This window comes from Microcaecilia unicolor, chromosome 3 (assembly GCF_901765095.1).
Source record: "Microcaecilia unicolor chromosome 3, aMicUni1.1, whole genome shotgun sequence".
In the NCBI taxonomy this organism is placed as follows: Eukaryota; Metazoa; Chordata; class Amphibia; order Gymnophiona; family Siphonopidae; genus Microcaecilia; species Microcaecilia unicolor.
Window position 1 is genome coordinate 433012522 of NC_044033.1, and position 13369 is coordinate 433025890.

The 13369-nt window shown below is 41.5% G+C and overlaps 1 protein-coding gene across 1 annotated transcript in view; it reads left to right on the forward strand.

Moving 5' to 3' along the window:
- Positions 1 to 2795: 2795 nt before the first annotated feature.
- The window catches only part of PDIA6 (protein disulfide isomerase family A member 6), a 121294-nt gene continuing 110720 nt past the window's right edge, over positions 2796 to 13369 (forward strand). Inside the window, 2 exon segments of the mRNA XM_030198863.1 lie at positions 2796 to 2914; positions 7790 to 7931. Coding sequence (XP_030054723.1) covers positions 2890 to 2914; positions 7790 to 7931 — 167 coding nt within the window. The 5' untranslated portion in view covers positions 2796 to 2889.

Genomic DNA, 13369 nt, shown 5'->3' on the forward strand with positions numbered 1-13369 from the left:
CCCACACCCAACCATAAAAGTTCCCCTCCTCAACCCCCCCCCCCCCAGCTAACCCCTCTCTTTGCTCCCCCATGATCACTCTGTGCCCCCCATCCCTCCTGACCACCCACAGGCCCTCCCTGGGCCTATCTTAGAAAGCCCTGGTGGTCTAGTGGCCTCTTTGGGAGGCAGGAATGAACCCCACTAATTATCGCCCCATGCCGCTGCTCTGACACAATGGCTCCTGAGACTCTCTGTGGCAGTCTCATGAGACTACTGTGGGAGGTCTTGGAAGGAATGAGTAGGGTTCATTCATGCCCCTGAAGAGGCCGCTAGATCACCAGGGCTTCCTAAGGTATACTTCCTCTGTGTACATCCGTATGCTACACAAGTCAGTATGTTTGAAAATATAAGTGAGATTAAGTAAAAATGCTACCAACAATAAAGAACAATGTGGATGTAGCAGCTCATATAGGTTTGTTTGCTTTGTTTTGAGTGTACAGCGATGATGGCTGTGCAATGAATGGGAAATAGAGACTACCCTATCTTCAGCACCCTCCCTCCCTCCTATCCATTCCAGCCCTGGATGTCCTCCCCACACATACCTTGCATCACCCTGGTGGTCTAGTGGCTTGCTTCTGGGCAGGAAAGGTCCCCACGCTTTCCTGCCCGCTGCTGCTGATCCTCTCGCTGAGGCTGCTTGTTTAAAATGGCCGCTGAGAGTTCAAGCAGCAGCCTCGAGAGACTGCCGCTTGAACTCTCGGCAGTCATCTTAAACAAGTGGCAGCACCAGAGAAAGGATCAGCGGCAGTGGGCAGGAAAGCATGGGAATCTTTCCTGCCCCGAAGCAAGCCACTAGACCACCAGGGTGATGCGAGGTATGTGTGAGGAGTCCATCCAGGGCTGGAGAAGAGGTGAATGGGAGGGAGGGAGTTGAAGACAGGGTCCACCCCCATGGGATCCCCGTGGACCTTGGTTCATCCCCACGGGATCCCCACAGTCCTGGAGGGGATCCCGCTATCCCCATTCCCGTGCAGCTCTCTAGTAGGAAGAGAGGGGAGATGCTGGACAGAAAGATGCAGAGAGAAAGGGGGAGACACTGGAAGGATGGTGAGAGAAAGAGGGGAGATGGATGGAAGGGTAGGGAGGGAAAGAGGGGAACTGCTAGATGGAAGGGGAGAGGATAGAGTTAGTGAAAGACTGGAGAATAAGAGGAAGGCGCATGGGGAGTACAAGGGTGAGGAAAGATGAAAAAACATATGTAGATGAAGTAAAAAGAGGGAAATTAAAAACTGGAAAAGCCATAGGTAGATGATGTGAAAGAGAGAAATTAAAGACTGGATAGTAAGAATGAATTAAACTCGGACAGAGAGAGGTAGAAAAATAAATTGAAGAAAACAAAGAAAAAGGAGAGAGAAAAATGACAAATGGACAGGAAACACTGACAAGAGAGTTGAGAAGATGAAGGAAAGCAGAATCAAGAGACTAGGACCAACACAATTAGAAAAAGTAAATGAACAGACAACAAAGGTACAGAAAATAATTTTATTTTGAATTTAGGATAATGTGGTAGCTGTGTTAATAAAGGTTAAATGCAAATAAAACATAAAATAGAAAATAAGGTGATACCTTTATATTGGGCTGGTTTTAATACATTTTTGATTAGCCTTCACAGACCAACACTTCCTTCCTCAGGTCAAGAGAGGATACCATAAGAACAGTATACTGTCCTGACCTGACCAGAAGCAGGAGGTTTTGGTCTTTGAAAGCTAATTGAGGAGTGTGGTAGCCGTGTTAGTCCACTCTTAAGGTTATCAATAGAAATCAAACAAAATAAAACATGGAAAAGAAAATAAGATGATACCTTTTTTATTGGACATAACTTAATACATTTCTTGATTAGCTTTCGAAGGTTGCCCTTATTTCCGATCTGACGAAGAAGGGCAACCTTCGAAAGCTAATCAAGAAATGTATTAAGTTATGTCCAATAAAAAAGGTATCATCTTATTTTCTTTTCCATGTTTTATTTTGTTTGATTTCTATTGATAAAGCTAATTGAAAAAGGCTAGTACAATAAAAAGGTATCATCTTATTTTCCATTTTCAAGTGCCTGCACTGAGCATATGTGGGAGGGCCAGCATTGGCAGTTGAAGCTGGCTGTTGACTGCTGCTGCTCAAACAGTGGGGTAGGAAGCTCATAGAGTGAACCTCTTCAACTAGTGGGGCTTTGGCATCTCTGCCAGCGATTCAACCAATGGCACAATTTTGGAGTGGGTTTAAGCTCAAAGTGGTTATGCTTGTGGGGGGGGGGGGCACAGATGCTGGATGGGGGATTGAGATATACGCCAAGAGTGGGGCAGGGCTGGCGGTGTGTACTAAAATCTGCCTCTCAAAAATCGGGACCGCTTGGCTGCTCTGAAAATCGGATTTAGATGTCATATCAGAAATGCCCCTCACAAATTCTCAAATAACCAGAATAGGAAAATACTTTACACTTTTTCACTCCGAATCTCTTATGAGTTAATACTACTTCACTAGTCTACCGCTACTTTTCTCCTACATAACGCTCTGTAATCCAAGCGCATCTTGCCAACTTTAAGATGGCCGTCCGGGAAGGGGCGGTACAGTTAGAGCCTGTTTTGTCCCTTTTTTCTTGAGGGTAGAGGTTGCGCACGGCGAATTGCTTTCCTCCACCTCCCTCAGCAGGCGGCTTGGAACTACACGTCCGCTTTTGATTGGCTATTAACATGAATGAGGGCCTGGATGGACCAATAAGCTTCAGACACGGCTGGAGCAGTCACCCATTCGGCATAGTGGAGGCTTGTATGTATTGCGTGCGCGGTGAGGGTAAAGGAATTGTCGCTAGCACAGCGAGGAAGTGGCCTGTTAGGACAGAAGACTTCCAGCGGGATGACGATGAGGCGCTTCGTGTTTGGTATGGGCTCTGGCTTTTACTCGGCGCTGCTGCTGTGTGGGAATGTGTTGATGTTGGAGACGGTGTTGCTCCCGAGGCTTCCACTCACATACTCGTTCGTGGAAGTTGTGATGCTGTTGGAGTCCTCTCCATTGTCCATCCCATATGAGAGTAGTTCTGACTTGTGTTGTTATCTTATGTTTATAAATATAGTGGTTTGTAGTGGCCCATGCGGAAGCTTTGTTTTGACCCATCCACAGAGAGTTGAGAGTGGTCCTGAGTAGGTCAGCGCTTTGTAATGTATTGAGGTGGCGAGTAGCTTAGAAATGTGGAGTGTTTTCTGCTGTGATCAACAGAAATAAAACATGGAAAAGAAAATAAGATGGTACCTTTTTTCTTGGACATAACTTAACACATGTCCTGCTGTGTTCAAAGCAGAGCTAGAGTGATGTGTTGGGTTGGGCCTTATGGCCTTTATCTTCTATAATATATTTTCTGATGTTGCTGTTTGCTTTAGTTGGACGGATGGCTTTTCTCCATTTAAAACACCCCCATGCCTAGCCATAAATACTCTTATTTATAAATTAAAGTTGAGGATGACTTAGCTAAGAGTGTGATTACTGGGCGTTTTTGTGGTATACTTGAGTGACGGTGGCAGATAGTTCATGGCTTGCTTTCTCTCTTTGAATAGCATAAACTGGTATCACTTTCTGTTCCTAATGTTCTTGCATATTGATCCATATCAGAACTTTTGGGGTAGGTGTAAACAATGAGTGGACTTAAAAGTACATCCAACATTATCTCTCTTTGAATAACACAAACTGGTATCACTTGCTATTGCATAGTAACATAGTAAGTGAGTACGGTCCATCCAGTCTATTGATCCATATCAGAACTATATGATAGGTGTAAACAATGATTGGACTTAAAAGTACCTCCAACATATCTTTTAGAAAAATATTCTTTAATTTGGTGCAGAAGCTACCCCGCAGTACTGCTTCTTAATGAAAGTAAGATTATCTACTGCTACATACAGTGATGGATCTAACTATCGGGGGTGGGGGGGGGGGGGGTACTCTAACCAAAAGTTACAATGGGTGTAGGGATGTCTTGATGGCTGGATTAAAAGATCAGGGCATGCAAGTGAGTTTCAGTGACAAGGACAGTCTTGAATTTACTGGATTAAGAGCCCTCCTTAAGGACTAAGCACAGTAGGTTAGGTAGTAAGTGCTGTGTACTTTCATGTGGAAGCTTCTTGGTTTCATTCCAGGTTAGAGCTTCTGCTCTGTCAGTCTGCTGTGCATATTGCAAAGAGAGCATTCATAGCGCCAGCGGTCAGGGCCATTATGAATGTTGACTGACCTAGAGGGTCATAGTTACAATGCTGTGAAGGGAACAAGGCTATATGTCCAGCCCAGGATTGTTGTTACAGTGATCAAACTAAAAGTATTTGTGTGGGGAAGAGAGAGATAAAATAGTGAAACACCCCCTGAATAGTGTTTATGAAAGCTCATGGCATCAGATCTCGCCCTGAATCCAGTTGAGCTGGGTAAAATAAGAACAGAAACAAACTGCTAGATCAAAACATTTTGAGAGTCTCGCAGGTATTAACTTGGTAGTGTCTTTTAACAAGAGTGGAACATTAATGTTTTATATATTTGTTAGTATTTATTTACCGCTTTTTGAAGAAATTCACTAAATGCGATGTATAACACGAGTAAGCAGAACATAAGGCTATAAACAGTTAACTGCCACACACTAGTATGGCGCTATTGTACTCAAAAGCAAACTTATGCAATACCAGAAAATAGTAGAAATTCTTGCAGGAGTTAGCCACAATAGTGTATTGAGGGTTTTAGGGGAAAGTCTCATATAGTCACCGGGGTCTCTTGCATTTTCTTGCTCGCCAGTCAGATGAACCCCTCTGGGTGACAGTTTTAATCATAGACAAAACCCCCTACCTTCCTCAGTGTGCGAAAAACAAATTTTTATAGTTTTTATCTTTATCTTTTTAGTTTCACTGCTGTGTTGCTAAATGCATCGTTGGATGCACTTAACGCTTCACCCACGCACACTCTGTCTTTTAACCGTTTCAATGCTAACGATGGTAGGCTCAAAAATTACTTATGAGTATTCCGGTGTGCATGCAAACCCCGACAGGTACCTGTTTCGCTTTCAAAGCTTTGTCAAGGGATAAATGTATCACCGGATCCGTTGAAACAAAAATGGGCCTGTCAGCATTTGCATTACCACTGTTCCTCCAGCAAATGTAATCATCGTCACGGCTCACTTTCACTCTGTTGTCTTATCTGTTGGCCTCCATGCAAATGCATGGCGGCGGCGTTTTATCAACGGTAGATATACCGGAAATCACGTCTCCTGGCACATCCGGAGTCTTGATTGTGTTTCACATAAAGCATCCCCAATGTATGTATGTATTAAGCCCTTTGGGTTCCAGGGTCTCTTAAGTGGTAAATCCAAAAAGATAAAAACTATAAAAGTTTGTTTTTCGTACACTGAGGAAGGTAGGGGGTTTTGTCTATGATTAAAACTATCATCTAGAGGGGTTCACTTGATTGGCGAGCGAGATAATGCAAGAGACCCCTGTGACTATATGAGACTTTCCCCTAAAAACCTCAATACACTATAGTGGTTCAATCCTGCAAGAATTTCTACTATTTTCTGGTATAGACAATGAACAGCAGTAAACGTTCATTTAAGGCATCAAGGCACGCTTCTTTAGAAAATTCTTCTCCGATGAACCCACATAATCAAACAGACCTACTATAATACCTGATCACTAACCGAAACTGAACAAGACAAACACCAACTTGCACAGCTGCCAGTTCATTTGCCTAGCTTGTGATGAGCTGTTTCTGTCAGTAGAAACAGCCCAGGAGGGGGCAGGGTCAGGGGAAGCCAAATTGGGGGCTGATGGTCCTGCCTCTGATCAACTTTAGCTCCCTCATCAGTAATGCATGAACGGGTGCAACAGTCCCTGGGGGTGGGAGGGGGGAGATTGTGAATGCCGTGGGAAGGTCCCCCTGCCTCCAGACTGGATCCAGAGCATCATACTCATCATTAAGGAGTATGTGTTTGATAATTGTTCAGCAGAAATAAATAATTTTCTCTAGCCTTTTTAAAATGGGGTATTATTAAGTATAACATAATATAGTGGTTCCTAAACTGTGGGTCAGTATTTCAAATGAGGTCACCTCAGTGAATGAGCCCACAGAAATAGTGGAAACCTCCCTGCCTCTGGCAGTCAGCACAGTACAGTCGGTTGGTGAATCTTCACAGGCCCCTAGCTCCTTAGAGACTGGAGCCCAGAGTAGAACAGAGATTTGCATATAATGGAGGCAGTGAATGCAAATCAAGTTCATGCAGATTCATTGTGGATATCCTGAAAACCTGACTGGCATGGGGTACTCCAGGACACACTGGTCTATCATGTGGGTTCATGTGACACTTCAGGTGTGAGAAAGGGGTCATAAGGATAAACAGTTTGAAGAGAGCTGATATAATAGTTTATGCATGGCTATGTACCTGTTGTAATTGGCTAAAATAACTAAGGAGGCCAATAACTTTTACAGAAATTTTGAATCCCAAATGGGGCTGAGTCAAGCTCAAAGTATTTTTTTCAGCTACACCTCTTTTCTCCCTCTAGTTTTATATAGCCTGATAAATGTTTCTGTGGAATTCTCTCACTGGTAGCAGATTGTACCAAAGGCAGAAACAGAAGTAAGTAGGCATGAAGAGTGAGAAAACAAAAGCGCTTTTATATCTCAGACTTTGTATTTGAACAAAAATCATTTTCACCCTAATTCTATATATGGTTCTCAGAATCGCACATACGCTTCCACTTTGTGCATGTAATTGAATTGATCAACATGCTAACTAGAGCTGATAATTGGACTGTAATAATTATCAGCACTAACTGGCATTAATTAAAACTTGTGCACACATTTTTAGGCACCGGGATCCAAACGTAAACCTTTTTTGTGTGCATCCGCAAAGGGGCGTGGCCATGGGAGGGGCATAGCCAGATCAGGGACGTTCCAGGAATTTGAACGGTTTTATAGAACACGGGAGATCTGTACCTAATTTAGGCATGAGAATTTACACAAGGTTTGTGCCCAACTCTGAGCATCGTTTTATAGAATAACGCTTAGCATTAATTTTTATCAGCACCCAAATTTGGGCACCATTTATAGAATAGATTCCTATGTGCAGACCATCATGACTTAAGTTGGGTGTAGGTTAAAAGAGGCTCATTTTTAAAGCACATAGACATACAAAGTACCATGTTACTATGGTAGTTTGTATGTTTAAGTGCTTTGAAAATGAGCCCCTAAGTAACTTTGTAAGTCTATGTGCTTTTAAAATGAGCACCCAAACCTGTCCTGGGGGACCCCCCCCCCCCCCCCCCCCCCCCCAGTCAGTCAGGTTTTCAGGGTATCCACAATGAACATGCATGAGATAGAATTGCATGTGCATGCAAATCTTTTATCATGAATATTCATTGTAGATATTCTTAAAATCCAACTGTCTGGTTTGGGAACCACTGACCTAAATGAATCATGCTAATATACTTGTTGAAAAGATATGGGACATATCAATGAACTGCAAAATTAAAAAAAAAAAAAAAAAAAAAAATCATTAATATAAAATGTATTTGAGTGGGAGGAAATGGTTTGAAAATCTATTCAACGTATATCGCAGCTGTAGTTTATATATTGTATTTTTAGAACCATGCTATAATATGTGCATTACACTTCCTGGCTGTCAGGAGATTGCAGTATATGTTCAGCAATAACTAAAAGTGTCCTATTCTCTTCTACAAATGTTGAATGTGTTTTCCTCTTTTTTTTTTTTTTTTTGTTGTTGTTTCTTTAGGTGCAGTGGCCTGCACACTGGTCTTGGCAGTGAATAGTTTATATTCCTCTAGTGATGATGTCGTACAACTAACACCCACAAATTTTAATAGTGAAGTAATTCAAAGCAACAGCCTATGGCTGATAGAATTCTATGCTCCATGGTAAGTGTTGAAAAATGTGTGTGTGGGGGGTTTTCTTTTTAATTGTTTTTTATTTTAATTCAGCTGAACATAAATATACTTGAATGTACAACGGGATAATTTGTCATAGTTGATGGCTGCAGGATGTATGGCATATTACCTGTCTGAAATTGTTTTGACAGGTGTAGGGTGAGGGGAAGCTGATGTGGGGTGTGATGAATAGGAAATTTTGTGTTTCAGAGAAAAGCATCTCTGATAGTTTATTTTGCAGTTTACTGGATTGCCAATCTAGGACGTAGCCAAATCTAGGTTTATAAAAGAAAAAGGAACTCTAGTCATTTTATAGAAAAGAACAATCATAGAGATTATTCATTCAACTTAGAGTAACAGTATATAGAATATGCCAGCACTGCTTATCTCTTGCCATCCAGTGTCACCATACCCCAAAAGCCTCTGAAAATATCTTTAATTTGGACTTAAATAATGAATAGGATGATTCTGTCGCATTTCTGAAGGTAGTTTATTCCATAAGTGAGGCGCTAAAAAGAAAAAAAAAACCATGATGCATAGACAACCACTGTGCCATGGAGGGCCAGACAGGACTAGTCTGTGGTCATTAAGTGGGGAGCTTAAGGTACTTTCTGAGCAGCAGGATAATCTGGGACAGACACCATTATGTACGACTTTGAAAGTCAAGGTAAGAATCTTAAATTGAATCCCAAACTTGATTGGAAGCCAGTGCGATCTCAGACGAGGGGTAAAATGATCCCACCTCTTCACTATGCACAGAAATCGCGCTGCCACATTCAGTAAGGATTGTACCATTGGGTCATATGAGATGCCTATATATGTGTTCTAATCTCTGACACTTTTCCAAAGATCATAGCATCAGGTGAGGTTAGGGTCACTCACTGAAACAACCAGTTCTTTTTAAAGATAGTATAAAAAGGAAGTGCTTTTCTAAAGTTTTGTTACTGCAGAAGACAAAATTCTCCCTCTTCAGGGTTTTGTTTGTCTATTGTAGGTATATCTATCAGCTGTAGTAGTATCTTTTTAAACATTTTTTTCACATAAGTTTTTTTTTTTTTTTTTTTTTTTTGCCTAGTTTGTGTTTACATGCTGGTAGACTTTTCATGTTTTTTGTGTGCAACATAATTCACGCTTTGGCCCAACTATGCCACAAGTGATAGAGATGGTGATTAGGTGAAGAAGAGGGAAAGATAATAATGGGAGACACAAAAGGTTAGGATATGAAAGAAGCTATCCCTCTTCCACACCCTTCAAAACAGCACAAAAAGTAGGCAACTAAATAATCACTGGTTCCCTGTACACATTCTTGCACTTGTTCTAAGAGCAACTATCAATACCACTGGCCTGGCTAATAATGGTTTGTGGGATTTTCCTCCATGAACTTGACTAAATTCTTTTTAAACCCAATAATGCTAATTATTTCTTCACATCCTCTGGCAATAAATTCCACTGCTCAGCTGTGAACTAAGGAAAAAAAATCCTATGATATGCTACCTATTAACTTCATGATATGTCCCCTTGTTCACCCTTCCAAATAGTACTAGGACAACAGTTTCACCCCATTCAAGATTTTACAGACCTCATCTCTTCTCTTAATTGTCTGTTCTCTAGGCAAAAGATCCCTAAACTGTTTAGCCTCCCCCTCATTTTTTTTAAATGGTTCTCTGAACCTTTTCTAGTTCTTCTAAATGGGGTGACCAGAACTGCATACATTACTACTTGATTAGCGTGTGCTAACGATAGACACCCATTATATTCCTATGGGTGTCTCTTGGCGCATGCTAAAAAGTTTGCGTAGCATAGTAAACAGGGCCCTTGGTGTTCTGTTGCATCATAGATCTAAAAGGAAAAAAAAATGTTCCAAAAAAGGGCCCCTGTTACAAAGCCGTGCTAGCGATTCCAGCATGGCAAATGCAATGAAGCCTAAGTAGCCTAATGGTTAGTGCAGCAGGCTTTGATCCTGGCAACCTAGGTTCAATTCCCACTGCAGCTCCTTGTGACCTTGGGCAAGTCACTTAACCCTCCATTGCTCCAGGTACTAAAACTTAGATTGTAAACTCTCTAAGGACTGCATATCTTCGTCACATTTGCCACACCTCCTTCCAGTCTGCTCTTTTACTTGCCAAACAGGACTATTACATGCAGTTGACAAATTTTCTTGGCTCAAACCCTCGACGTCTCTTTCCCACACTGAACTCTCTCCTCAAAGTGCCTTCACCTCCAACCCCCCCTTCACTTTCCTCCCAGACTCTGGCTGAGTTCTTTCTTGATAAAGTTCACAAGATTTAAACTTGAATTCTCAACCAGGTCACCTCCACCTCTCCTTCCCTTAGTCCATTCTCTCAACCCTCCAACCCCTGCCTCCTTTTCTTCCTTTTCTGAAATCACTGAAGAGTAAACTATACATCTTATTTCCTCCTTGAAACTAACTATCTATTCCCACCCATCTACTTAACATTATCTCTCCTACTGTCATCCCTTTTATGTGTCATATCCTCAATCTTTCACTGTCCACTGCGACTGTTCCTGATGCCTTCAAACATGCCATAGTCACACCACTCCTTAAAAAAACCTTCATTGGACCCTACCTGTCCTTCCAACTATCGCCCCATCTCCCTCCTCTATTTCCTATCCAAGATACTTGAACGTGCTGTTCACCACCGTTGCCTTGACTTTCTTTCATCTCAAGCTATTCTTGATCCACTTCAATCTGGCTTTCGCCCCCTTCATTCAACTGAAACAGCACTTGCTAAAGTCTCCAATGATCTGTTCCTGACCAAATCCAAAGGTCTCTATTCCATCCTCATCCTTCTTGAGCTATCTGCTACTTTTGACACTGTCCATTAGATTGTAAGCTCCTTTGAGCAGGGACTGGCCTTCATTTTTTAAACTGTACAGCGCTGCGTAACCCTAGTAGCGCTTTAGAAATGTTAAGTAGTAGTAGTGTTGATCACTGCCTACTCCTTGATACGCTGTCCTCACTTGGCTTTCAGGGCTCTGTTCTTTCCTGGTTTTCTTATCTCTCCCAGTGTACCTTTAGTGTATACTCTAGTGGATCCTCCTCTACTTCTATCCCACTGTCAATTGGTGTACCTCAGGGATCTGTCCTTGGACCTCTTCTTTTCTCCATCTATACTTCTTCTCTTGGTACTCTGATCTCATCCCATGGTTTTCAGTATCATCTTTATGCTGATGACTCCCAGATCTACCTCTCCACATCAGAAATCTCAGCCGAAATCCAGGCCAAAGTATCAGCCTGCCTGTCTGACATTGCTGCCTGGATGTCTCAGCGCCATCTGAAACTAAACATGACCAAGACTGAGCTTTCTTATCTTTCCCCCTAAACCAACCTCTCCTCCTCCCCCATTCTATATTTCTGTGGATAACACTCTCATCCTTCCTGTCTCATCAGCTCGTAACCTTGGGGTCATCTTCGACTCCTCCCTCTCCTTCTCTGCATATATTCAACAGACTGGTAAAACCTATCGTTTCTCTTTCTCTATAATATCTCCGAAATTCGTCCTTTCCTTTCTGAGCACACTACCAGAACCCTCATCCACACTCATCACCTTTCGCTTAGACTATTGCAATTTCCTTCTCACAGTTCTCCCACTTAGCCATCTCTCTCCTCTTCAATCTGTTCAAAATTCTGCTCCACGACTAATATTCCGCCAGTGTCGTTATGTTCATATTAACCCTCTCCTCAAGTCTTTCACTGGCTTCCTATCCGTTTCCAGTTCAAACTCCTTGTATTGACCTATAAGTGCATTCACTCTACAGTTTCTCAGTACCTCTCCACTCTCATCTCTCCCTACATTCCTTCCCAGGAACTCCGTTCACTGGGTAAATCTCTCTTATCTGCACCCTTCTCCTCCACTGCTAACTCCAGACTCCGTTCCTTTTATCTTGCTGCACCATATGCCTGGAATAGACTTCCTGAGCCAGTACATCAAGCTCCATCTCTTGCCGTCTTCAGATCTAAGCTAAAAGCCCACCTTTTTGATGCTGCTTTTAACTCCTAACCCTTATTCACTTGTTCAGAACACTTATTTTATCATCTTCACTTCAATATTCCCTTATCTCTTGTTTGTCTGTCCTAATTAGATTGTAAGCTCTGTTGAGCAGGGACTGTCTCTTCATGTTCAAGTGTAGAGCGCTGCGTACGTCTAGTAGCGCTTTAGAAATGATGATTAGTAGTAGTATCACTGGGTTGACTTTGTAAAAGGAGACAAAAATATTTTTCCAGAGCTCCCCAAGAAGGAAACATATATCTGAACTAATCAAAATATTAAGGCTTTTTCGATTGTTTGCCCTAAGATTTTCATAATTAGGGCCTTGCTTACTAAGGTGCATTAGTGTTTTTAGCACACCTACACTTAGCACACGTGCTAACCATGTAGACGCCTATAGGAATATTGTAGGTGCGTACATGGTTAACGCGCCTGTAACGCTGCTTAGTAAACAGGGCCCTTAGTTTGTATCATGGATCTATACAGAGGCATTATGATACCTGTTTTATTTTATTTTGCAGTTCTTCCCTAACAGTTCCTAATATTCGTTTTTTGTTGTTTTTTTTGTCTGCAGCTACACACTGAGCTGGGAACTTCAGTGTATTGTCCACAATGACCTCAAGATTCTTTTTTATTATTTTTTGTTTTTTTGAGGGGGGGGGGAATGTGGAACCCAGGCATTTAGATTCCCAGACTTCCAGTTTTGCAGTTCCTTACAATCTTTTTTGTTTTTTAACAACTTGCTGATCACACACAAAAAAGGAAAATTTGATTACCTGACTTGTTACTTCCTTTTCTAGTTAATATTGATAGTTATATTAAAAAGCACCCTGGTGGGGTTACCAAATTTACTTTCTCTATTGTGGACATTACTATTTAGTCATGCATTATAAAAACTGCATTAAGACATAGACAAAGAGGCATTATTTTCAAAGTACTTAGACTTGCAAAGTTACATAGGAACGTATGGAACTTTGTAAGTCTGAGTGCTTTGCAAATTAGCCGCAAACAAATTTGTCAGAAAATTAAAAATCATGGGCCAGGAGGCAGACACCTTCTGTAAGCACACTATATCCACTTATTCATCCTTGTCCAGGTGTTATTAACCCCTTTAAAAAGTATTAACACATTTGTAAGTCAAGACTTAACGTTACTAAATACGCTGAAATCGTCTCAATGTATGGTAATGGCAAAAAACCCAAAACAAATAATGCTAGGAATTATTAGGAAATGGATAGAAAATAAGACAGAAAATATTAAAATGCCTTTGTATTGCTCCTTGATTTGAACTCACTTTGAATACTATGTTCAGTTCTGGTTGCTGTATCTCAAAAAAAAAAAAGATACGTCTGAATTAGAAAAGGTACAAAGAAGGGCGATCAAAATGATTTAGTATGGAACTCCTTTCATATAAGGAAA